Raw genomic sequence first — 25,846 nt, forward strand, 5'->3', positions numbered from 1 at the left:
TTGATTCAAAATATTTCCCTTTGTGTTTAGGAGGGAGAAACGAGTGATCCTACCCAGTCGAGGCCTAACCCTCCCCAGTTTGTACAAGGAATCATCAGTATGTTCAACTAATTCCAACCTCTTGTTACACATATATTAGGTCACAAGGAAATGCTTTATATTTCTCTCCCCATACTCCTTTTTCTTCTTTTTTTTTTTTTTTTTACAGACGATGCAGAACAGCACCAATATGAAGAATGGCTTCTTCACACTCAGCAATTACTCCAAATGCAGTTGAAGTTTTTGGAGGAACAGATTGGAGTTCATCGCAAATCACGCAAGGCTCTGTGTGCCAAGCAACGCACTGCTAAGAAAGCTGGAAGGGAGTTTGCTGAGGCCGATGCGGAGAAACTAAAGTTGGTAACGGAGGAGCAAAGCAAAATTCAGAAACAGCTTGACCAGGTGTGTATCTGGTCTGTTTGATCTAATAAAGACAAATAAATTAACTTCAATAAACTTACTTGATGAACAATTGTATCTGTTATTCTTTTCTAGGTGCGAAAGCAGCAGAAGGAGCACACCAATCTCATTGCAGAGTACAGAAGCAAACAGCAGCAGCACCAGCAAAGCTCAGGTATTCTTCCCCCGGGTCATTCTGCACAGGGGGCCCCCCCTCACATGTTTCCCAAGATGCCTGGCCAGATGATGATGGGCCAACAGGGAACACAAGTAATGTCCCAGCACCCTGCCGTGATGCCCCAAAGCGGAATGCCCGTCAGGATGCCCCAAGGACAGCCCTTTATCGGCGGCGCCCAACCCCAGCTTCCTGCTGCTCTTGTAGCCAGGGCCCCCAGGGCGCCGGGTCCTCCTGGTGCTCCACCAGGATTCTTCCCACAGGGCCCTGGAATCCAAGGTGCAGATCCAAGGCTTCTTCAAGAAAGACAGCTACAGCATAGGATGCAGATGGCAAAGCTACAGCAGCAGCAGCAGCAACAACAACAACACCAACAGCAGCAGGTCATGATGGGACAGCAACCAATGCCTCACCCAAATCAGCCACCATCCAGTATGATGGGGAACCCACTTATGGTCCAACAAGCAAACCCTCAGCAGGGAATACTAGCCAACCAGCCCAATCAACAGAACATGGTGCAGGTTCCACAAAGAATTATTGGAGGCCAGTCTGTGGCTCCACTATCACAGAACCTTGCTGCAGACCAGCCTATTGCACATGGTCAAGCCATGATGGCAGTTCAACCGGGGATTATGGGAAACCCGCCAGTTGCACTAGCACAGCAGCAGAGGCCCCAGCTTATGATGGGCCCGCAGGGAATGGTCGGATCTCCTGGTCACCCCGGTCTCAGGGGTCCCCAGGCCCAGTTGACTCCGCAACAACAGAACATTCTAGCCCAACGCATGCTTGTGTCTCAGCAACAACATCAGCAAAATTTAGCCCACCAGCAGCAGCAAAGACAACAAACCCAATTGACCAGTCAATCCAACCAAGAGCAAGGAGTTCTCCCCCAGCCTTCCACCCCACAGATGGGCTCCTCTCCTTCCACAGGAAGTATCACGCCGCAGCCACAGGGAGCTACAGACAACCAAAACTCAGGCCCCAAAGAGAGTGGGATGCTCAGCCCTGATTCAAGAACTCCACCGCAGCACAGTGGACCCTCCACTCCCAATCAGATGCCCCAACCGGGCGCTACTAACGATCATCAAAGTGACTTGGGAAGACAGCAATTACAGCAGCAGCATCAAAACCAGGTTTATATGGCCCAGCAGCAACAATCAAATACTCAATCTGTACCCGAGGCTCAAACGGGTTTGGTTGGAAACCAACAAACTGGTGCGCTCCAGCAACATCAGCAACAACTTCCACTGATTCTCCAGAGGCAAGGTTCCCTCAGTGTCGACAAGCCCGTTTTGATGACTGTTAAAGAAGAAAGGAAACCAAATGATTTCTTAGCTCAGCAGCAGCAGCAGCAACAACAACAAACCGTACAAAATGCCATGCAGCAGTCACAAGATCCCAACATCCAACAGCAGATCATAACCCAGAACCATCCCGGACAGCCACAATCTGTTGTGATGGGTCATAGCTCACAACAACAGGCCCTCATGGCCCAACAACAAAAACAACAGGCCATGATTGGCATGATGAGAGCCCAGCAGCAAGGGATGATGGCACAGAGGCCTGTGGTTCCACCTGGACAGATACGCACCCCGATCAACATCCAGGCTATTCTCGCTCAGAATCCTCAGCTGCGTAATCTTCCCCCGAACCAGCAGATACAGCACATCCAGGCCATGATTGCCCAGCGACAGCTTCAACAGGGACAGATGCTACGGATGTCTATGGGCCAAGGCCAGCAAGGTCAGTTGAGGCCTCAAATGCCTCCAGGACAGATGCCACAGGGTGTGCAGCAGATGCCGTACGGAGCCGTGGGAAAGCCGGGAGCGGTGGGTACTCCGCAGCAATCGGGCATGTTGGGTCAACAGCGCGGTGTTGCTCCACAAATGCAACAGGGGATGACGGTCCCTGGGCAGCAACAACCAGTGCAGCAACAGCAACCAGTAGGGCAGATGATGCAGCAACATATTATGAGAGGCCAGGTACCAGTGCCACCCTCCCCCATGGACCAAGGCCGAATGGTAAGGCCAACCTCTCCCCGCCATCCGATGGTCAATTCTCCTGGACATTCATTTAATCAAACTATGGGTATGCGTCCACCCACTCCCAACCAGAACCAGCAAGCACTGATGCCGGCTGCAGCAGGCCGCATGCAGGGTTCTCCATCCCATGCATATTCTCCAAGAGGTCCCTTTGGCATGAGCCCCGCCCACCCGGCCTCGCCTCATTCCTCCCATGTCTCCTCGCCTTCTGTAGCCGACAGCAGGCCTGGAAGGGGGAGTCCGTACAGCCACGTGAAGGCCTCTCCGCTCAGGTCCCCTGGAGCCAGGAGTCCGCTTGATTTCCCTGGAATGAAAGTAGAAGCCCAGCCATTGGGCAGTGAAGCACCCCACTCTGCCTCAAACATCCCCAATGGTCCAAAGAAATGCTTTAATATTCAGCAGCAGATCACAGAGAACCATGGTCCTCACGCACAACACGGCCCAAGAGTAGGGGAGCTGTGCAAGATGACCTTACAGAACATCAAACAGGAACCAAGAGAGGTTCAATGCGATGGCGTGCCAGAGGCTCATCCCGGGGCTATAAAGCGCGAAGCAACCGTGGAGGCAGTTTCTTCTGGGAACAACACTGGCTTTATTAATGCTGGAAACATGTCTGGAGACCCTGGGACTCAAGGTCCCCGATCGGAGACCGGACAACAACTGTTACAGAAACTTCTCAGAACCAAGAACCTTCAGCTTGGCGCGCAGAGGCCCTCTGAAGGCATCCACAATGAGATAAATGGCCACATTAACAGCAAACTGGCAATGCTGGAACAGAAACTTCAAGGCACTCCACGAAATATGGAGGTGTGTTTTTCTGTCGTCCATTCATTCTATTTACTCTACTTATGTCACTTATGATGCTGTATGTGCGTAAATAACCTCTCTGCTTTTCTTGACCCTCACAGGATTTACAGTCTATAACAAAAAGGGCTCCTGTACAAAAGCCAAAGCGCACTAATAAGGCATCTGGAGACAGAGGGCCGAACGCACGGAAGAAGAATAAAAAGGAAGAAGCTGGCAAAAGTGCTGAAGCCCTGATAAAGCAACTCAAACAGGTTGAAGGATAGCAAAAGTTAATTTTACTATGTGATTCTCTCCGCTGGTGTTTTAAAGTAGACTAACTGACATTTACCTTACGTCCAGGGTCTCTCTCTGCTGCCTTTGATGGAGCCTTCGATCACTGCCAGTCTGGACCTGTTTGCCCCTTTTGGAAGCAGCCCAGTCAATGGCAAGGCCCAGCTCAAAGGATCCTTTGGCAACGCAGTGCTGGACAATATCCCAGACTACTACTCTCAGTTACTCACAAAGGTATAACAAGGCTGCAACACGTACGGTTTGCTGGTGCAGGCTTGGACTTGGACTTGTATTTCTAGTTCAATTATAGAACTTCCTTAACAAACAGAAGCATGGGGGGACGATAATGTTTTGTACCCTTTACAGAGTAACCTCAGCAACCCGCCAACACCCCCATCCTCCCTGCCACCCACTCCTCCGCCGTCAGTACAGCACAAGCTGCTTAATGGCGTGACTGCTGGAGAGGAGCTGTCTGAGGGTCAGAAAGACACAGAAGCAACTCAAGAGCAAATGGGTAAACAATGAGAGATTTTCCATAAACATTGTTTTTTTCGTGAATATTTAGTTGGATGTAATTGAACGTTAACTTTGTTCTTAACACTGTATTGTTTATCCTGCAGATTCTGTGAAAGATGAGGTGAAGAGTGTAGACATTCTAGCAGCTCTCCCCACCCCACCACATAACCAGAATGAGGACATCAGGTACAATGGAACAATTCCCTTGAGTTCTTTGTGGTCCAGAATGCACGGATTTCCACTTACTTAGTGGCTATAAATGTACATTTTGTCTTTTCTAACAGGATGGAGAGTGATGATGAGGACGCCCCAGAAAGCATCATACCTGCATCATCCCCTGAAAGTAACGTTGGGGACGATACGCCACGTTTCCCTCAACTGCGTGAGCCTAAAGAGGAGGAAACAGAGAGAGCAATATCCCCCATCATCCTTCTGATTCCTCGCACTGCCATCCCAGGTATCAAACAACATTTTGATTCTGCAGACCAACACGACCAAATATGTACAATGTATGTTTTTCTCAGGTATATACATCTATCAATTCACAGCATCTATGTTTTGATGAAATGTTTTGCGTTATTTTATTGCTCAAATCAATTTTTTAAGTTACATTTGCATCCATTCTTACTATTTAAATGCCAGGTGAAATGCAAAGTTATGTTTCATTTTATTTTTTAGCATTTCCAGAAAACAAACCCTTTGAAGCAGCTGAGGGCAAGATTGTTTCCACATCCAACCACTGGGACAAGACCAAAAACAACGAAGTGTCGGTCACCTTCACATTGTCCTCTGCTGCAGCGAAGGTACTAAGCCTTTATATCATTGCACTGCATCATTGCACCCAAAGTTTTTGTTTTTGTTTTTGTTTTCTTTCAACTATATCTTAAAATAAACAAATAATTTCAACTGATTTACTGATTTCTTACAGAAACTGAATCACGTGATGATGGCCATGGCCCAGCTGCTTCATATCAGAATGCCAGGTTCTTATGAGGTGACTTTCCCTCCTCAAAACCCTGACATGGCTGCCGTGGATGGGCCTGGGAAAGGGTCCGAAGACTCTGGTATGCATCCTAAATATCCTAAAACATTTTGAAGTACAGTATGCATTAGAAGGAATAAGGAGTGTAGTGGATATTTTTAGCCAGCGTTTTTTTTGCAGTTGAGGGACTACAGTGGTAGGGACACCCTTGCATGTATTACTCTCAATCATTAACTTTTAATTCTATGAACCCATGAATGAAGATTAATATTAGGGCGGTAATGTTTTCCAGGGGATCTGGGGACAAAGGACAGTGCGTCACCCAGTCAGGATGACTGGCTGAGGCAATTTGATGTGTCTCTACCGGGCTGCACGTTGAAGAAACAAGTGGACATTCTGGCTCTCATTAAACAGGTCAGTCTTAAACTGTTCTGAATTATTGCTCTTGGTTGTTGTCAAATATTTGCATTATTTATTGATGGAAAGCTGATTAGTTACGTTTTTTTCCTCCTAGGAATTCCAAGAAAAAGAAGACACACCGGCTCAGCACTGTTACACAACCAAAGTAAACGACTTGGATGTGCGCCACCTTCCTGCTATCCCCGTGGAGGAATCTCCACCCCCATCTCCTCCATCCCCTCCATGTCCTCCTCTGCCGGTGCCAGTTCCTACAAGTGAAGCTGAACCTTCCAAAAAGCCAGCTTCTCCGTCCCCGCCTCCCTCGGGTCTCGCCATCGTCCAGATCAAGACCGAGGCCGAGCAGCATGACGGGCTCGCTGTTGATGCTGCTCAACTACCTGATGTCACAGAGTCTGAAGTTGCCGTTCCGGAGCCGGTCACTGATCCGGCAGCTACCGCCGCAGTTCCAGATCCTCCTCCTCCCACTGATCCAACCACAGTCCTGCTGAGTCCTGCTATCAAGGAAGAGGACGTGGCAGCTGATCTCGCTGAACCGCCGAAAGATTCTCCCAACAACGCGGGGTCTTCCCCAAAGGCCGTCAAGCAGCGCAGGCCTCTCTCTCCCGACGAGGAGGTGCTACATCCCAAAGTGAAGAAATGGAAGGGGATTCGCTGGAAACGCCTCCAGATCGTCATCACCATACGTAAGGGCGGGTCCAAGAAGGAGAGCAGCCGCGAGGTGTCGGAGCTGATGGATCGCCTGCGCATCGCTCTGCGACCGGACAGGCTGCCTCGGGACAAACGCAAGTGCTGCTTCTGCCACGAGGAAGGCGACGGGGCCACGGACGGGCCCGCCCGCTTGCTCAACATCGATGTGGACCTGTGGGTGCACCTCAACTGTGCCCTGTGGTCCACGGAGGTGTACGAGACGCAGGGCGGCGCCCTCATCAACGTGGAGGTAGCGCTGCGTCGGGGGTTAAGGACTCTCTGCGCGTACTGCCAAAAAACGGGCGCCACGAACAGCTGCAACCGCATCCGCTGCCCGAATGTCTACCACTTTGCGTGCGCCATGCGGGCCCGCTGCATGTTCTTCAAGGACAAGACCATGTTGTGCACCCAGCACAAGCTGAAGGGGCCCAGCGAAGACGAGCTCGGCATGTTCGCGGTTCTCCGGCGCGTCTACATCGAGCGCGACGAGGTGAAGCAGATCGCCAGCATCTTGCAGCGAGGCGATCGTGTCCACTTGTTCCGTGTGGGCGGGCTCATCTTTCACGCCGTGGGCCAGTTGCTTCCCTCCCAGATGGCCAACTTCCACTCGCCCACCGCCATCTTCCCTGTCGGCTACGAGGCCACTCGCATCTACTGGAGCACGCGCGTGCCCAACAAGCGATGCCGCTACCGCTGCCGCGTCAACGAGGACGACGGCCGGCCCCTGTTTGAGGTGCGCGTCCTGGAGCACGGCATGGAGGACCTGCAGTACCGTGACACCACTCCAGAGGGTAGGACGCCGCACACGGCGGAGTAGTTCTGTGTTTTGCTCCTCTGTTTGAAGTAACTCTCTTGACCGTTGGCTATGCGATTTACCCCCACCGGGTGTCTTTAGGCATCTGGGAACGGGTGGTTCAGCAAGTGGCTAAACTCCGAGACGACTCCTCCATGTTGAAGCTGTTCACCGAACACGTGAAAGGAGAGGAGATGTACGGCCTGACGGTGCACGCTGTCATGCGGATCACCGAGTCGGTAAGAATATTCAGCAGGAACCTTCATCCCTCTGTTCCCTATAAATCTGATCGTTTTCCTGTTTATTTTGTTTATTTTGCAAAGCTGGAAAAGTCAGCTGATGCCAAACTACCACGGACTTGGAAACATTTAGATTTTTAGGAGGTTAACACGACTCGTTAGTGTTTTGCATTTAGTGTTTATGTTAGAACATCTTCAAACAATTTTTTTTCTCTTTCCTTTTAATGCAATATATTCCCAATACAATTTTCTCTTTTGATTAGCTTGAAAGCTTCATGCAAGTCAACAACAACACTATGAAAACTGACTGCTGGCTGCATCTCCAGACATTACATTTTATTCACCACACGCAGAATGAAGACCTGACTTAAACATTGGTTCTACTGTCTAAGTTCATGATTAACCTGATTTGTCCTCGTTGTGTTTTAGTTGCCCGGAGTAGAGATGTGCCAGAACTACCTGTTTCGATACGGCCGTCACCCTCTGATGGAGCTCCCGCTGATGATCAATCCCTCCGGCTCGGCTCGCTCTGAGCCAAAAGTCCCCACGCAGTGCAAGAGGTAACGCAGCATTCCTATAGCAATACGCTACAAGAAGTTTAATTTAATATGTTGGTACTATATCACCATCTCAATATGTCAGTAATTATAAGTTGGCCCTCTGCCTTGTAACATTCCTTCTAATAAATAAAAAGCGTTCTTGATAAGATGTGATTTTCTGTCGGTGAGTCAAAAGCCTAAATGCAGATGTGCAGAAACCCACTCAGCGTCCTCTTTTGTCTTCAGGCCTCACACGCTAAATAGCACCAGCGTCTCAAAGGCCTACCAGAGTACCTTCACGGGAGAGCTCAACACGCCGTACAGCAAACAGTTTGTCCACTCCAAGTCGTCCCAGTATCGACGCCTGAAGACTGAGTGGAAGAACAACGTCTATCTGGCGCGTTCGCGCATTCAGGGCCTCGGCCTGTACGCCGCCAAGGACCTGGAGAAGCACACCATGGTCATCGAGTACATCGGCACCGTGATACGCAACGAAGTGGCCAATCGCCGGGAGAAGATCTACGAGTTTCAGGTATGTCAGTTGAACACTGGCACGAGTGTAAAAGTGAAAATAGGATCAGTTTGGGTTGATGTTTAAGGATTTTCTTTTTTTTTGTGTATCAACTGTTCAATTTGTTTTTTACGTAGAACCGCGGTATCTACATGTTCCGCATCAACAACGAGCAGGTGATTGATGCCACCCTGACAGGAGGTCCAGCTCGGTGAGTGTTTGTGATTTGTTGCCTCATTGAAATAAAAAAAATAAAAAAAGACTCACTCATGTGTTTCTTTTCTAGCTACGTCAACCACTCGTGTGCTCCGAACTGTGTTGCGGAAGTTGTGACATTTGACAAAGAAGACAAGATTATCATCATTTCGAGCCGCAGAATCCCCAAGGGAGAAGAGGTGCGCTGCGTTAGAGAACTACCCTCCACCCACTCATGCGTACGTCTCTCTTCTTTTCCTCATTGACCTTCTTCATTTGTTGCTTCCAGCTGACCTACGACTACCAGTTTGACTTCGAGGACGATCAGCACAAGATCCCTTGCCATTGTGGAGCCTGGAACTGCCGAAAGTGGATGAACTAACCAGAAGAAAGGAACGTGGAAACGTCCCCTCTTACTGGTGCCAGAACATTCTCGCGCCAAAGCCTTTGAATCCTATCCAGTTCATAAGCTGATGGAGGAAAGCTGGCCCTCAGTCTTAGAAAGACTTAAGCGTTGACACCTGTAGCCAAAGGTTTGAAATAGCATTAATCAATAAAAAGCATCTGACCACCTCCCATCTACAGCAGCTTAATGGTGGGACTAACTTCCATGTATGGACTAGTGAATCACCTTTTCCTCAGCCAAAACCCTTCTCCTCCCCCCTTCTCCCCCCCGCACGACTGTTCTCAATAATCTGTCAGCAGCTGGCAAACAATCCTCAACATCCACCAAATGATTCTGACCGTCTGATATCCGTACACGTATTCAGGAGCTCAGCTGGAGCTTCGACAAAAAGCCATTTTGAAATACTAAGAATGAACTAATGATGCATTTTCATGTTTTAAGTCGGACCTATTTCCTGTCCCGCCTGACCTCACCTCCCAGAAACGGCACTTTCCCATCAAGTCATCAATGAAGACAACACGGATATTGGCTAGCTAGACAATCCTGATGTGGCTCTGTGTAAGAACTACATCCGATCGATGAGAAAAGGAAAAAAAGATGTATGTTAATATAACATTTGAGATGCTATTGATCTGTGGTTTCAGAGGAACCAGATGTTCTGACTGTGTGGAGTCCCAAGGTGGGTTAGTTGGACCCAGTCTACCTCATTGATTTAGTGGGAAGCGACTGCTTTGTATAAAAACTGTTAACTGCTACTGTGGAAGGGGGGGGGGGAGCGTGGGGGGGTTGGGGGCAATGTTTTTATGGGCTTAGCCTTCTCGGACAAGCAGGGAATTTTAAGCAGCAGGTTTGCTCTATCTACTTTATGCTGATAATGATTTACAATAATGAGCCAACATAATTATTATTCATGAATTGTTTATACAGAGGAAATATATGACAGTTTTGATAAGATATTGCATTAAAATCACAATCAGAAGCTTAGCAGGTGTCCTGTGTGCCACCAAATCCCCCCCGGATGTAGCTTTTTTTTATTTTTTATTTATGCTTCTGGAAAATCATGTTCATCAGCTGTGTGAAAGCACAATAACATCAACCTTTTATTAGTTGCCTGCAGACAGCGTTGGTGTGAGTGGACGGCTCGAGGGTCGCAGGGCACAGAAGACCCCCACGTCCAAAACTATCCCAAGTACATTTGCCTGTTGCTTCGTACATTGAAGTACCACTTGTTGCAAACCAGCCGGTGGATGCATGACTACTGTCCCATTAAATGCTTTTTATTCCCCCTTAAAGTCAGTCTTTTCTCGACTCAACCTTTGAACTTTTAATCATGCCTCTTCCTCTCTTGATATTCAGTGGACTGTTGTTGACCTTTACTGTAGTACGTCTTCCTCTGCCTGAGTACAGCCTGCAGTGTTTCTACTCCTTCGTCGTGTGCTTTTCTAGTGCTGGTACTGTCCTCTCGAGGCGCCGCTGATGGCAGGGAAAGGCTTATTGGAAGAAAAAAAAAAGGGCATTTGTTTTCATTTCTATGTAAGATGAATGAAAAAAGTCTTTAAAAGGGAGCTTTACTAAAACTCCTCCTTCCCGTAATACTTTGTTTCCTCCCCCCTTTCCCGAACCTGAGACCTCACATGAATTAAAAATGCAAAGTTGTACAAACTGTATATATGGTATATGCATTAGGGGACAGCAACTCTTTATCCAGCCCCTTTGTACTCAATAAAGTCAAAAGTGTAGAGAAATAAAATTGAAAAAAAATCAACCACTGGATATCATTTTAACAAAGATAAAGCTGTATATAAATATAAATATATGTAAAATGGCAAACTAATATCTTTATGTATATGAACCAGAGTGTTTTGCATTTTCCTGTTTTTCTATTAGTGTTTTTTGCTATAAGCTCTCAGACAAGTTTGTTAAAATAGGTTTGAGAAACATGTCTGGTCTTCTCAAATCAATTGCGACGAGAAGCCGGTGTGATTACAAAACGGTTTGGATTCATGTGGAGGGCCGTTAATTAGACCTGAAAATCACTTCTTGCGTAAAGCAGTACAATGGTGCATAGTATTTGTATTTATGTAAAATTGACCGTGTTTATTTTTATTTTTATTTATGCTACTGCTCGTTGATTACCAAAACCTGTCCCTTAATTGGTCACAATTGGATAAATATACTCTTGAATGGAAAACCTTGAATTCCCTAGAATATTGTTAGTGTTTTGCCTTTTATATCTTCCCTATAGAAGTGAATGTGTTGGTAAACCTTGTGAAATGGTTACTCGGCCTAATGTATGTTATGATGTAATGCTCAAAGTTAATCCCATACTTAACCTGGTAATGAATTGCACTCTCATAGTATAACGGAGAACTTCTCTAAAGTGGTAGATAAAGTATCTGAAGCAGTGATATATATATATATTTTGGTATGTTTCTATTTCAAGGGAAGACCATGACGAGACATTAAGCCGCTCACTGGATTTAGCCTGAATCATTTTTAACTTCTCTGAATCTTAATTTAAATTCTCTGCATATCTTATAATTTTAAAAAAAAATTGCTCAAATTGAAGGTTTTTTTTAAACCTCACCTACTTTTTAAAAAGATGTTGCATCTGTACAGCAGAGATACTTTTAGGCAATATGAATAAATATAATGATCATTTTTATTGTATGTGGCATGTTTTGTATGGATATTATTTTGAATTGTACATATTTTTTTCAGGACGCCAGAGGTTGCATCTCTTTATATACAGCTTTCCCACTCCCTTTGCCCTCCATCTTATTTCTTTGTCTGCTTTGGTTTCTTGTAAAGGAAAATAAAATGCATTTTAAATATGTGTGGATTCTTTTTCTTTACGAGGTATTGACGCCTAAGAAAAGCTCGTAGCCGCCGGCAGAGGATCCAGGTCTTTTGTTAATTACACAAACGTACAATAACTGAGAAACAGTTTTGGCTGGGAAGTTACCTTTCACACTATTTCAAACTTTCAGTTTGGCCACGAAACTAAAACAACTGTAGCTTGCTGACGTTGCGTGGATGTTGCGTGGCAGCGCTCTGCAGCTGGAGAAATCGGGGCCAATTCACTTCAGGACATTTACCACGAGCACTGATTGGACTTTGCTGTCTGCATGTTAACCTTCTTCCACTCGAGCAGAGCGTGACGATGTAAACAACGCATGAGTCCTGAATGAGCACCACAGTTGAAGTCCTCAATAAGAAAAAAAGGATTTTATTGTATATCTATATACACCTTTAAACCAATTCACAAAAGATTTGCACAAAATCATTTTTGAAATCATGAAGTGTTGTGAACAGGATGTGTGATGGTCATACACCCATGGCAACAAGCCAAAGGACAGGAGTGTGTCGACAATTTTTGGTTCAACTGACAGCAGTCGCCCTCTTTTCGATCCCAGAACTTCCACCCATGTTAACAGTAGCAGCAACATTTTTGTGGGTCCACAGAAAAGAACGAAAAGACGAGTCTTCAATTGATCTACCTCAGTGCAGAAGACCCGGTGTTTGGGGACAGCATGCAGCAACAAAAAAAAAAACAGGGTTCCAACATGACACGGACTCTGGGTGGAGTGATGACACAACTAACGTTAAGTAAAGTAAAGCCCAGGCGGACCGGACAGTGTTACTTCTATAGATCATTCACAGACAGACGACTGAGGAGGATGAAAACACGCAGAAGCACCTTTCACATCGGGCCGCGTGTTCCCTGTGGGCAAACTGTCAGCAGCGGCCTTTATGTCGATGAATCAACGCGAGGCGTCGAAATATTCCAGTGTCAAATGAAAGGGAGACTCCTCCTCCCCCCCGCTCCCCCCGCACGACATCATGTAGCAACAAATCTGCCTTACTGAACTCTGAAAAGAGCTCGACAAGCAATTATACAGAACAACAATAACAGGCTGCAGCAAAAATGATCTGGGATCAGTAGTACCACCAAATTGCCATTAGGAGCAAATTGAAAACAAATTCCAGCAAATGACGTCTGAGAAACATGCAGACGAGTCAAAACAGCCCTCTGAAAGTACCCTTAAAGCTAAATCGCTGTTCAGATGTCCAAAAGAAATGCATGTTTTATATAAAACCCATATGTACCCATCATCAGTAGTGTCTAATGTCAAAGGATGTCTCTAAACAAAACACACAAAAAAATATATATATATATAAAAAAAGAAAACTGTATTTTCCATTTCATACGCCTCTAATTTGCTACGGGTGAATGATGTCATCGCCTGTCACACTCAGAGGGGGGGGGGGGCATGCTCAGTTTCTTACTAAAATGAACACAACAACCCCTTTATTCTAACATCTGAAAGACTTGACGGAACTACATTAATTTTCATATCATATTGGACTCGTCACATCTCATCTCACAGTGTTCATCAATATGAAACAAAAAAACAAAAACTATTGACAAATAAATAAAAGTCAAACCATCCCAAACATGATCCCCGTCACATCTCCATCCAACACCAGGACTGGACCACGGGGGCTACGTCACACCTGCAGGTGCAGAGGAAGCTACAGCGGAGAGCAGCTCGTCTCCGTTTGAAGGATGTTCAAGCGAGGGGTTCAAAATGCAGATTCTGGGGTTCCATGCTTTAAACGTCCCATTACCGGATCTGTCTTATGAGCTACAGCCTAAACCAGAGGACGTCTTGGAAACATGCCCGTAGTCCAGACACCGTCTCCTCCCCACACACACACACACACACACACACACACACACGCACACGCACACGCACACGCACTTTAGTCCCGTCACGGGACGTATTCCAGAGAGGTAAGAGGGATCAATCTAAATCGTCCCGTCGCTGTACAATAGTAGTAATTCCTGCCATGGGGAACTGAAAAGAACAGATGATATTAACAGTGGTAGTGGTGGAGACGAGGAACGAAGAAAAGGGATGCAGTAAAGTCAAAAGGGGGGCCGGTGTGGGGGTTGGGGGGGGTGACTCAGTAGTTTGGGCTAAAAAGGTGAGGTAGGCCTCGTCACGACTTGGAGTGTGGCTTTCAAACTGGCAGGGTTTTCCTTTGCGGTCCGTCTGTAGGGTGCGTTTCCTATGGGAGTGCGGTCTGGTTGTGCGTCTGCGGCACACGCCTCGCCGTCGCTCACATCTTGACGTCCTCCTCCACACTGAGCTGAGACAGGGTCTTCTTGATGCGCAGCGCCGTCAGCCGGGCCGCCCCGTTGGCGTACCAGCACTCCCTCATGATCTTACCCATCACACGCAGAGACTGCAGGGGGAAAACGTTTTAGTCCAAAACTGACACCTACTAGCAGAGTTTTCTGGTAGTTACAATTGACAAAATATTGACAATATTAAACGGTAGCGCACTAAACTTTTCATCCCTATTATTTCATCAATACTTTCATTACAAAGCATCCTGGTCAGTTTGATACCTCTGGATACAGAACCAGTGATTTAATGCTCTCCTGTAGCTCGACCTCATGGTGCGTTTGTACAAATACCTCGTAGCTCTGCCACCAGTTGGGCACGTTGGGCCTCAGCTTCTGTTCACACACCAACTTCCTCATCTCCTCTATGGAGGGGTCAGAGGGCACGAGGTCGTAGTAGGGCAGCTGGTACTCCTCGTGGATCCCTGCAGCACACGACGAGGAGGCCTTCTCAGTCGCTGGTTTCATGCTTCCTTTCATTTGACAGGTTCATTGAAATAATACACCCCACCCGCCCCCACCCACCAACCCGCCGCCCTTTGTGGTCGTACCTCCTGCATTGCAGCGGCGAGCTATCTCCCAGTACACAAGGCCCAGCGCGTAAATGTCAGCACACTTGAAGGAGTCAAAGTGTTTCATGTTGATGGTTTCGTCCAGGACTTCTGGAGCCATATACCTGAAAGTGGACACAAAGGGACGACACCAGACACACACGATTTGTTATAGAAAGACAACGCTTCTACTTGCAGGTTTGACCCACTGCACAAAGGGTACAAGCGAAAAAAGGGAGAAAACGGCTCACAAATATTTGAGAGATTAAATCATTTGCCAAAAGCGACGGTGTTAAAGGTCAGACTTATTCTGCCCAATAGTGTCTCACTACTGTGATCGCCTCATGATGTTTGGAGACTTAGCAGTTAAAAATGACCTCATGTACGCCTCCACCTGTGTGCTTTTTGGCCCACTTACCTCTTGGTGCCCACGCGTTGGTTGGGCGCTATGTCGATTGTGTCTGTGATGGACTCGTGGCGGACGGCCAGGCCGAGGTCAGCGATGGCACACATGCCGTTCTTCTTCACCAGGATATTTTTAGACTTGAGGTCCCGGTGAGCGATGCCCGGCTTACCTGCAGGAGAACAGACAACACATGATTTGCATCAAGAGCTCAGCTCACCTGCTTGGTTTGCCTCACTTAACTTTATAGTCCCAGCTGGTTATTATCATTATGACTACAATCATCATCATCATGCATGTCTAGAGGTGGACGGAGCCAATTGTTGGGTCGACCTCTACATGGTGCTTTGAGGTGGAGGCGGATCTTACCCTGAGTGCCGAGGATCTCCATGTGCAGGTGGGCCAGGCCGCTGGCGGCCGACAGGGCCAGTTTGATCATGCCCTCGATGGTGGCGGAGTAGCGGTTAAGATAGTCAAAAAGAGAGCCGTGCTCATGATAGTCTGACACCAGCCACAGCTGAGTCCATGTACCGTTGTCTGGAAGAAAGCATTATGCAGGGTAACATGTAGATTACAATTTTACTCCAATAATGGATTTATTTATTTCCAAATGGTACTTTTACTGATAAGTGTCTACTTAAATAGTCCTGACCTTTATTGTCTGCTGCAATGAATCCGAGGATGTTCTCGTGGCGCAGCATGATTGTCTGGTAGATCTCGGCCTCTCTGAACCAGGAGCGCTCCTCTCTGGAGGAGAAGATCTTCACCGCCACGTCTCCTCCTCGCCATTTCCCCCTCCACACCTCCCCAAAACGACCCTTTCCTATGATCTCCTGCAGCACAATGGTCCTTGCCACAGTCCGCTGCACAAACAGGGGCAGACCTACAGGGGGCAGCAGAGACAAACTAAACATTAGCTGACATTATTATTAAAACTTGTTTTAGATGCCTGGAAACGCTCAGCAAATTCCAGACAACGGATAAATGTTTAGTTAATGCTCCAGTTAAATCATTTATTTGTATTTCCATAACATTACCCACAGCAGACAATTGTGCTAATGTTGTTGTTGTTGACAAAAAAAAACAATTAAAATGTGTATTCCAATTAGATTAGCATGTGACATCAGAGAGACGCTTGCACTGACCAGAGCCGGATCCGGAGGTGGACATGTCATAGATGAGGTCCTGCAGGGTCTTGTCCTTAGCCATGTACAGGTGGTCACAGGACGGGTCCTCCACCTCCAGCCTCTGCCTGTGGCTGTAGGCCCTCTGGTGGTACTGGAACAGGAACACGCCGACCATCAGCAGCACACAGAGGAGGAACACCGGCCCGGCGATGACCGCCACCAGCTCCACCGGCCCCCAGGAGCTGCCGGAGCCGGACCAGTCGCCCTCCTTCGTCGGGACTGAGAAGGCAGAACAGAGCAGTTAGTTCCCCCCTAAAATGTTGAACTGAAAGACATGTGATGCTGGATGGCGGCGGCTTCTCACCCGGGACTTCAATACTGTTGCAATAATCCACATAGCAGCAATGTGTGTTGAGCAGGCCTTCGGCGCTCAGGCAGTAGAACGGTTGTCCCGGAGGGACCAGGTTGTCCCGGTCGATGCAGATGCGCACGTGTTGCTCCTTGCCCTGGCTGTAGTATGTGGAGGCCATGCAGGCGCCGTCCGTTTCACACTCGGAGCCAGACTTGCAGTTTGTGCAGTTACAATGCAGAGCTGCGGGAAAGGACAGGGAGAGTTGAGTAAATATCAATTCATCACATTGGAAAAAAAACCCAAACAAACACGTCTGCTTCAACTCCCCACTATGTCCACCAGGGGACAGGCCGACCCCACAGTTTGTCCAACGTCTCAATTCAGCCGTGAGCATTTTGTGACAAGCAGACAGGAGTTTGGAATTTCGCCGGAGAGGCCAGACGGCCCTGAAATCAGATCCTTCACTGCAGATGAACCCAAACACGCAGGGTGGAGACAGACCTGCCCCCCCGTGGGACAGACAACGCGAAACCCAACGAGGGAAGCGCGGCTCCTGCCAAATCCCCAAATGCAGCATTCTGCTCCATTCCTGTCCCGTCTCTGTCACACGGACACAGACAGCGGCCGCGGCTTGAGCTGATGAGGCGGCAGCTTTTATTGAACACAGCACAGTCCTGCGCAGGGACCCTTTGAAGCGGACACAATGGAACGCCAGCCACCTCCATTGTAGAAAAAAAAAAAAAAAAAAAACACTACAGTGGCTCATCTTCACGATTCAAAAGAGGTCTCGAAGCCTCTGCAGATTTGAGACGCGACAGGAGTTGGTCAAGCGTTGCGGGGGCAAGAAACTGCAAGCTGGTTGGATTTGGAGGGCGATGTGATTTCGAGTCACAGAACACATGCTTCTCATCAAGAGTACGGTCGGGGCAAAAGGCTCCTTCCAAGGTTCTCCACAACGCAACAGAGTGCCAACCAGGACCCGGCGAGGCCACACCAGTGACTGGTTTTCACATGGCAACAGAACACTGGGAGGCCGTTTAAGTCAACGGACCCTCTGTCAGCGGTAAATGAGGAACCACCGGACTGACATCAGGGCCGTTAGTGAGGCCTCACAGAACAACAGCTGATTCATAGTCAGAAAAAACAAACTACAACTCTGACACAAAAAAAACCTGTTATACCAACAGCAGCAACCCTGCTGGAGACACAAAACGGAGAGGAATTCAAATCCTTTTTTGCCCTCAAAAGGAGGAGGCTCAGTGGCAGTTGGACCGGTGACAACATCTGGACCAGGGAAAAGAAAAGATTGTGAGGGTGGCGAGGTTCCACTAATCCTCCATGTCTCATCCGGAGGGCTTCTTCGGCCAGATGAGCTCACTCATCGCCCCCGGTTTGCACCAAAACGGTGTCTGTTAAAAAGATGTTTGGTACATTCTTGAACCTAAAGAGCACAAAATACTCCGGAAACGGTTGCGCCATCAGCATGCAACACCTCAGTTGGCCAAAAACCACAAAGCCGATGTCATCGGCATGATTTTCCTTCTGGGAAATGGCTTTGTGTGGGAGCGGATTTGGCACGTTGCGTATGCTGATGTGTCTGTGCCTGTCCGCCGAGGGGTAACCGGGAATGTAGGACGCCTGATTCGCTAACATTTCTCAACTCTTAGGTGTTTGCGTGTCTGTGTGTTGCTCCCCAGGAGGCGAGTGAGAAAGTGGCAGGAACTCTTGGTGGAGCGCGTCCAAATTCACCACCGTTCGCATGCCGATGGAATTTCCTGCAGATTACAAAGTGGTGAAGCAGACTGGTCGGATACAGAGAGGGAGGGGGGGGGGGTGCAAGTTCTGTGCCAGATCGCGCTAAAGTGCTGCATCTATGGAACAAACGGTTGAGCCAAATAAAACCGGTGACGGGAGTAACAGCTGTACGTTAGAGAACAGGAAGATGCTCTGTATCAATCCTCAGAGGCCGACATCTTGCATCCCGTCCGCCATTAAGCCGCACACCCCTGCAGGCTTGACGTTTACGGCTTCTCAGGAAGGAAATTAATCAATCAGCGTGGGAGGCCAGAGAGGAGCCATCTTGATCAATGCATCCTCATAGTATGAGGGATAGTTTAAAGAAAGAAAGAAAAAAAAACATTTAGTTTCATTTATTGTACCTCAAATTCCCTGGTTAGAATCAAGCGGACGGATACAGAATAGTTCTTAAGGTACGCAACGTGATAAGAGGACGAGGAGCAGGCGCGTCCATCATGGAGTCTGCGTGTGGCAAGACAGATGGTACGCAGACTTACAGACTCAGAAAAGGAAACCAGAGCGGGGCCGAAAAACACACATTCCCCTCTCAAGTGTGTCATGGATGGTTTGTGGTCTACCAGGAGTTGGTCGGTGGTGAGTTTTCCCCTTGGTTAAAGGCTACCATATGGAGAATAAAAGACATGCACAACACACAGCCAACACTGGGGGTGGCCAATATGTAGAACATCTAGGACACAATGGCATTTTATAGATTTATCGAGAACTATTTACAGGAAAAAGAATCTGATTCAATCACCAAACTAATTAAGGTTATTCCTCACGTTCAGGTTAAATAAAACTATTGCCAATAAACTGCACTGCTTATTGAATTGCAGCGTCACCCGGCAATCTTTCCCAACACAGCCAATAACACCTCTATAGAAAAACGTTGTTGGCTACCAAGTCGACCTGGGCTTTTGACCAAATTTCATAAAAGTCTACTCAATGTGAAACGACGCTCACAAACACAAAATGAGTGTGAATCAGGACGGCAAATACGCCGCAAAGAAAACCAACAGCATTGGAGAAAGACCTCCGGCATTCCCCAAAAGGCCACGCTGTCCGCACGGCGCTCTGCACGTCCCACCGGCGTGTTACAAAGGGGGGGGTCCCAGATGCACATGGAGCCGAGAGGGGCCCCGGGTGTACGCAGGGCTTTTTGAGTGAACTCTGCTCTCGTAGCCACGTAATCGGCGGTCTTTACACTGGCCCTTTGTGTGCAGATTAAGACGACATGCGGACGGATTGGACTGGCACGAACAAAGAGCCCGGCCGGGTGGGGGGAGCGCACTTCAGCGCGGGGGGATGGGGAGACCGGGGTTAATAGCAACTACTTCAATGTTTGGGGAGAGTGGGGGAGGGGGTGCTGCTCCTGGGCCAGACAGGATGGGGGCTGCTCCCAAGTTGGTCAGGACAATACGGAGGAGGGTTTGTGGGGGGGGGGGGGGGGGGTTTACAGGGCCCCCGGCACGCCCCCCCCAGTTGCGGCCGGGCTCTGCCCAAGTGACCAGCTGCGACAGTCATTAAAACCCAGTCTAGACTTTGACTTGCGGGAGGGGGTAAATAACAGCAGGGGGGGAAAAAAGAAGGGGAAAAAAATGAAAAAGGGGAACAGTGGAGGCAGAAAGGGGGGAGAACGCGGTTCTTCTTTGAGAAGCGACTCCTTTGAGCGGCGAGCGTGTGAAGTTCCTCTCATTCCGCTTCGTGTCGAGACAGGAAACAACATACGGCAGTGAGGAAGGGATTAATACGACATTGCTGCCTCAACTTGGACCCGACTGAAAACCACAGCGTAGTCCCACTCCAAACACCTCCACACGTTGACCTTAGTGACCCCGGTTTGCGAGCGCGCCGGAGGGAGGAGACAGGGAGGGGGGGGGGGGGTTCTCCTGAGGCAAGGTGAGCGCGTCTGTGGAAAATACGCGTGCTCGCAGCAGTGTTACACAAACACAGTGGGATTCTGGCCCGCCGAACAACAGACAGACAGTCGGGTGCATACGCACATGCGTGTGTGTGTGTGTGTGCGTGCACAGGGAGCAGAGCACCATTACCAAAATGCACTGAGAATAAATCCATATAGATACCAGACTAAGAGCTGATCAAGACAAGCAGACGCCACCAGACAGCGGGAGTGCCAACACACACACACACACACACACACACAACTGTGTCCTAATCAATGTTGGGGGAAGGAGGAAAGTCATTACCTTTGTCTGCATCTGAGGGTCAGATTACTGATGTGATTCTCCAGTGAAGCCTCTGGGGCTGAGTCTACTATCTGACCATCCCGTCTGTCTCTGCATTACTTCAGAGGCAAACAAGTGGGACTACAGTTTCAAACTGGACACGTTGCCTCTACTAGAATACTGTATTATAATGTCACTGGTACGTTGCAGAGCGCTGAGCTGTTCTGATTAAGAAATGACTGAGCATTAGCAGAACACAGACGAAGCAAATGGGCCCTATTGAGTATTTCTAGAACAGCTGTTAAAGCTAGATATAAAACCCAAATGTTTGGGCACAGACCAAAAACAATTGTTTTTTTATCCAAGTCATTGCATATTTGATTGCGTTTACATTGCATTAAAATTTGGCTTCCAGGTTAACTGTAAAAGTGTTCTATAAAAAATGGTTTATCTTTCTCATTAAAAATTAGGGCCCATCTTAGAAAAACTAATTTATTGTTGGCACTGAAACACATTACTGCGGAAAATCAAACTGCATTAGACCCTCCCAATTGAAGAGGAAAAACAACATTTTAGACAACACCCAGCTCTAGTTGGATAAGCCAATATTAAGTAAAAAGAGAAGGCACCAATGGAGATGTGGAACAACCAAAAAAGGATGATTATGTATTCTGTATTTTGCATACAGAACGTAATCAGATAATTTTCTGACACCAAAACAACTTCTTTGGGTCACAACGCCATAAGTCCAGCTTAACGCTGTAGTGATGTAGGAAGTAAAGAGGGACAGTCACAAAAGACCTCCATCAAATGTACATTTATTGCTCAAAGATGGAGCCCCACTACAAATCCGTTTATTTAAATTGCACTAGCTCTAAAGAATATATACTTTTCAAACAAAAAAATTTCTGAAACGGAAACGGCCCTTGCAGCAGAAAATGAGGAGGCAGAACAGGTCTGATCCACATTCCTGCAAACAGCCCAAAAAACACCTCCACAAAGAGCCACGTAATTGAGGATGGGTGTCAGGTTCACCCCTATAGACATGAACTCACACAGCCACTAGCTATGTCTGGCTGCACTGGGACAATAACCACATTCAAGGTATGGCACAAAAAGCACATTACATTATACAAGGAGTAAAATAAGAGCAGGGATAAGATCCCAACGGAAGGCTCTGCAGGGGTAGTTCTCTCCTGTGGGCCAGAAATCAGTAATGGCAGAGCTGGGTCAGTCTGGGGCTACGCTGTCTGCTGTGGCAATTAGGCCTCTGTGCCTCCGGAGTTCATTACCCACAGCGGTCATTATACAGGGGGGGTAAACTAGAACACCCCGACTTGACCCTGACTGGCCCAGTGCCGCAGCATAGAGGCTGTTGATAAACAAGAGGAAGCGTCCGGGGGGCACCAAGACATCACGGTATTTTGTAACATTCTAGCGGTTTCACAGTATTTTATTTTAAAGTAAGCTCATTCGTTCACCCCGAAAAGGGAGCGTCGGCCACCCGAACATCTGTTTACCACGGGTTGTTCACCGCTCACGACTGGCCGGCGAGTTAGCTTGTTAGCGCTTGTAGCTGCTAGCGGTGCCACCAGAGGAAATACCAGCGGCCCGACCAACTTTGCAATAAATCGTATTCTGACCTAAATTTTTCAAAACCCTCCAAACAGACACAGCTCCTCTCTTGGGCACAAGTTGTGTTGGTGCATCGGTCTCTCAAACACCTATCCTCCGGCATTCCTTGCAGTCCCTCTAGCCAACACATCCTGCTTCTTACGCACTAAAGGGTTGTTTTTCCAGTCTCTTATTCACGCAGGAATTGATGGTTTTAAAAAGAAATGTTTTTATATAGAGTATGGATTATTACTTCGTAGGACTGATTATGAACATACATCGGAACACACACGCATGTAACATTTGTCCTGCCACGGCTTTTATAGGACAGCAATAGAGAAAGGGAAGGGCAGAGGTGAAGGAGAAATAGATGGACACGCCCCACTTCCTTGCAGGACGGTCAACAGCGCGGTACCCGTATGGCGTCGCCACAGTGTTCAATGCGCCCGGCGGGACCGACTGCGTCACACCACAACGCCGGTGACTCCTTATGAAACCAGCAGCAATGTGACAGGAGTTCAGAGGTGTGAGTTGGCACTAGAGCGGCTACGTTCAGGTTTGTCTGGTTCCAGTCCCTTTGCATGACATTACACGGCGCGAAACCATGGCTCCAGACAGACTTGCGAGCCCCCCCTTGAAAGCAGCAGATCCCGCCAGCTGGACAAACCCATCGTCACAAACTGTGTGCTCAGGCCGCACACACACACACACACACACACACAGTTAATATTGAAGTAACTCAGTCAAAACAAAGCCATTCAGGTGTGATTGTTTTTCCTAGCGTGCTGTAAAAGAACTGTGCGCTGCACCCTGTGACTGGAATTATGACTCAACCGCTTAAAGCACAACATGCACTCAGATTTTTTTTTCTTTCTAACTACTTAGTTTATCTGCTGAGTGACAAATTGCAACAGGGTAAAGGAGAATTGGCAAAAACAAAACAGACGTCCGCGTAACACCAGACACGCTTGTTTCAGAAATAATAATGATTTATTGCTGTGCATGTAGTAAAGTTAGAGGTGCTTGGACAAGCTTCACAGAAGAAGGGGGGAAAAGGGTAGTTAAAAACCAGATCTGTGTGTCTGAGGCGGAGGCGTGAAGCTGGGTGTCAGCTGCCCCAGCAGACGGGGGAGCTCTTGGACTGAAGCAGCACCTTAGCTGGCGCCTCAAAAAGACCCCACTTGCCACATTTCCATCACAATGACCCCAGACTTCAACTCTGACTTCAGTCTGGGGTGGCTGAATGCACGGCTGTTGTCACCCTATGCCAGCATTCACTTTCAGCTGGGGGGGAGCGAGGGCACTAAGCAGCCTTTTCACTCCATACAAATGGAGCCAAATGTAGTGGCTGCCAGTGTTTACTCTAATTTTTTTTTAAAAGGACACACACACACACACACACACACGCACACGCACACGCACAAACCTGGACCGGGCCTTCATTCAACGAACCCTTTCGGCTCCATCCAGGGAGCGCGCACGTACGCACGCACGGTGTGAGGAGGCTGTAAGTGAGCACATTGCACGCGCTGCTGTCCCAACGGCGATAAGCCGTCCAGCGAGACGCCGGTTTGTAAATATATTAGTATTAATAACAGCAACAGATAACCAAAATAAATATCAACAGGAGACTGGGTTATTTATTCGGCACTGGGTGTGCTTCCACTTCATTATATATACACATTTTTTATTTTTTATGCTTGTCTTGTTGCGCTCAAACGGAGCACAATTATCTAACGCTACACGGGTCAACTTTAGAAGACTATTAACCGTTGAGCTAGCTAACGTTAGCCGGCGCCTCGACACAAATAGCACCACCATGTTGTTGTTGTGGTTGTAGCTCCGTTTGCGACAACCACACGTCGACTTGTTTTTAAAATCTGTATAAAACACACACACACACACACACACACACGCGCGCGCACAAACGAGGCGGCGTGACTTTTCTTCGAGGTCGACGCAAGCTAGCCGCGGTTAGCCCCCCTCAGCGAAAACAGAATGCCCGACACGGCAGCGCCATGGCGACGCGCGACAACAGGCGATGCCCGGTCCGGGGCAGAAACGCGTCGAGGCAGAAAACCCGGTAAAGGCGCTCGCATCAGAACTTACCGTCGCCGATGGCCGCCAACCCGACCAGGGTCAAAAGCGCCAGAGCCATTTCTTTTACAGCCATGTCTCCAGCACTCCCATCTCTCGGCGAGCAAACGCGTCCCGGGCTGTGTCGTTATCAGCGCGACCCGAAACACAACCACACACACCGCACTGCCCGATACCAGCCAGCCCGCCCGGTGGGTGACGCGTTTAAAGGGGTGTGTACGTGTGTGTGCGCGCGTTTAAAGGGGAGGGCTGCATGTGCCCTTCTGCCAATGAGGTCACGGCTGTATTTTGTAAATACAAAAAAGGACAGAGCGAATGCGATCGAAAGTATACACTTAGATTCCAAAGTCAGTGATATGATTTTGTTATATTAACATGTGTAAATAAGATTGAAACGAAGGTACATTTCTGGTCACAAGTATTCCTTGATATGTGTTTTAAATATGATGTTGTATTTCTATGGACTGCCTTCGCGGATTTATTTATAAACCATTAACCTTGCTTAAAGTCACGTGACTGAAAAATAAAATGTATTTGGGGAACAAACTAACTGTATAAGTTGAATCATAAAGTTATATATATTTTTAGTTTAAACTTAAGATGAGTTTGATGTTCCAGTAAGACAAGAAAACAGGAAGTCATTTTGAATCATACTTCAAAATGGGCTTGACACAAGAAAAAAGAAGAATAATCTAAAAATCGAATGAGAACACAACTTTTCATCTTCCATTATTTTGAAAAGCATGGCATCTCTATATAGAGCAGTTAAATATTAATATATCTCTGTTTAGTTTTCATGATTGTACAAACTATGTTAACGGTTTGAGGCCAAACTAAATATGTTGGAGGAATTCACTTTTTCCCTAATCTGCTTGAAAGAAACAACATCATTTTGATTACATAAATTTCATCCGCTTTGGTCAACTTGGTTATTCTTGGTTTCATGTATTGCTGATTGAGGTTATTACTCAAAACAGGACGTTGTGTGACGACATCCATTTGAAACCAATTCACTCATGACAGCATCTGATCTAAGTGTACAACTTGGCCACATGTCATTTTGACTGCAAAAGTAAAATAATGACATCTCATGACATTAAAATATGGTCTTGACCGCAATACAAAAATAAACCTGCCAGAAGTAGTTAAAATAATGGATGACTGATAATATCTTGTTGCTTACGTGTGAACACATTGGTCAGTTACGAAACGTATTATTCATCAAGGCTACTCCCCTATTTAAAGTAGAAATGTAAAGCCAGGTCTGACAAAACAAAAGAGGAATTGGACTGATTACGACCAATCAGCAGTGGAGAGCTGATAAGTCTTATGTACCAATATGGAACCTCCTGTATTTTTCCTGGCAGCACCAGTATTTGGGTCAGACCACGACACATGTGTCCATCCATCCATATTCAATGACTCATCAGTTGTCAAATAAGTCCCTTATTGATATCATAGCTTTAGGACGCTGCAGCTGTCTAATATACTTCAATCCGATGTCC

At 47.5% G+C, this 25,846-nt stretch overlaps 2 protein-coding genes across 21 annotated transcripts in view; one reads left to right on the forward strand and one right to left on the reverse strand.

Moving 5' to 3' along the window:
- kmt2d (lysine (K)-specific methyltransferase 2D) overlaps positions 1–11,856 on the forward strand; it is a 30,587-nt gene extending 18,731 nt beyond the window's left edge. For 19 of the 20 annotated variants that reach the window (XM_040192861.2, XM_078091756.1, XM_040192855.2 and 16 more), the window contains exons 38-55: positions 31–97; positions 209–441; positions 535–3,462; positions 3,564–3,713; positions 3,802–3,966; positions 4,099–4,246; positions 4,353–4,434; positions 4,533–4,705; positions 4,927–5,051; positions 5,177–5,312; positions 5,523–5,644; positions 5,745–7,128; positions 7,233–7,369; positions 7,799–7,929; positions 8,155–8,440; positions 8,557–8,630; positions 8,706–8,814; positions 8,904–11,856. In XM_040192861.2, the coding sequence (XP_040048795.2) occupies positions 31–97; positions 209–441; positions 535–3,462; positions 3,564–3,713; positions 3,802–3,966; positions 4,099–4,246; positions 4,353–4,434; positions 4,533–4,705; positions 4,927–5,051; positions 5,177–5,312; positions 5,523–5,644; positions 5,745–7,128; positions 7,233–7,369; positions 7,799–7,929; positions 8,155–8,440; positions 8,557–8,630; positions 8,706–8,814; positions 8,904–8,996 (6,543 nt within the window). In that variant the 3' untranslated portion in view covers positions 8,997–11,856. The remainder of the gene's footprint in view (positions 1–30; positions 98–208; positions 442–534; positions 3,463–3,563; positions 3,714–3,801; positions 3,967–4,098; positions 4,247–4,352; positions 4,435–4,532; positions 4,706–4,926; positions 5,052–5,176; positions 5,313–5,522; positions 5,645–5,744; positions 7,129–7,232; positions 7,370–7,798; positions 7,930–8,154; positions 8,441–8,556; positions 8,631–8,705; positions 8,815–8,903) is intronic. The other variant, XM_040192862.2, reaches the window with a different exon arrangement.
- A 377-nt stretch (positions 11,857–12,233) lies between these two features.
- On the reverse strand, positions 12,234–24,660 carry acvr1ba (activin A receptor type 1Ba). Its single transcript, XM_040192932.2, has 9 exons — positions 24,354–24,660; positions 16,660–16,887; positions 16,314–16,574; positions 15,821–16,051; positions 15,538–15,705; positions 15,184–15,340; positions 14,766–14,890; positions 14,509–14,639; positions 12,234–14,273 (listed from the first exon to the last, which is right to left on the reverse strand). The coding sequence occupies exons 1-9, from the start codon at positions 24,415–24,417 to the stop codon at positions 14,148–14,150; spliced, it is 1,491 nt and encodes a 496-aa protein (XP_040048866.2). The 5' UTR covers positions 24,418–24,660; the 3' UTR covers positions 12,234–14,147.
- Positions 24,661–25,846: the final 1,186 nt, after the last annotated feature.

Source organism: Gasterosteus aculeatus, chromosome 2 (assembly GCF_964276395.1).
Source record: "Gasterosteus aculeatus chromosome 2, fGasAcu3.hap1.1, whole genome shotgun sequence".
NCBI classification, from domain to species: Eukaryota; Metazoa; Chordata; class Actinopteri; order Perciformes; family Gasterosteidae; genus Gasterosteus; species Gasterosteus aculeatus.

Bases quoted from the DNA above. Each gene is read 5' to 3' on its own strand.
- acvr1ba (XM_040192932.2), bottom strand. From the start codon at position 24,417: ATGGCTGTAAAAGAAATGGCTCTGGCGCTTTTGACCCTGGTCGGGTTG. The intron at 16,052-16,313 runs GTCAGTGCAAGC...TGCCCCCTGTAG, and splicing joins CACCTCCGGATCCGGCTCTG to GTCTGCCCCTGTTTGTGCAG. The intron at 15,706-15,820 runs GTCAGGACTATT...GCTTTCTTCCAG, and splicing joins CATTGCAGCAGACAATAAAG to ACAACGGTACATGGACTCAG.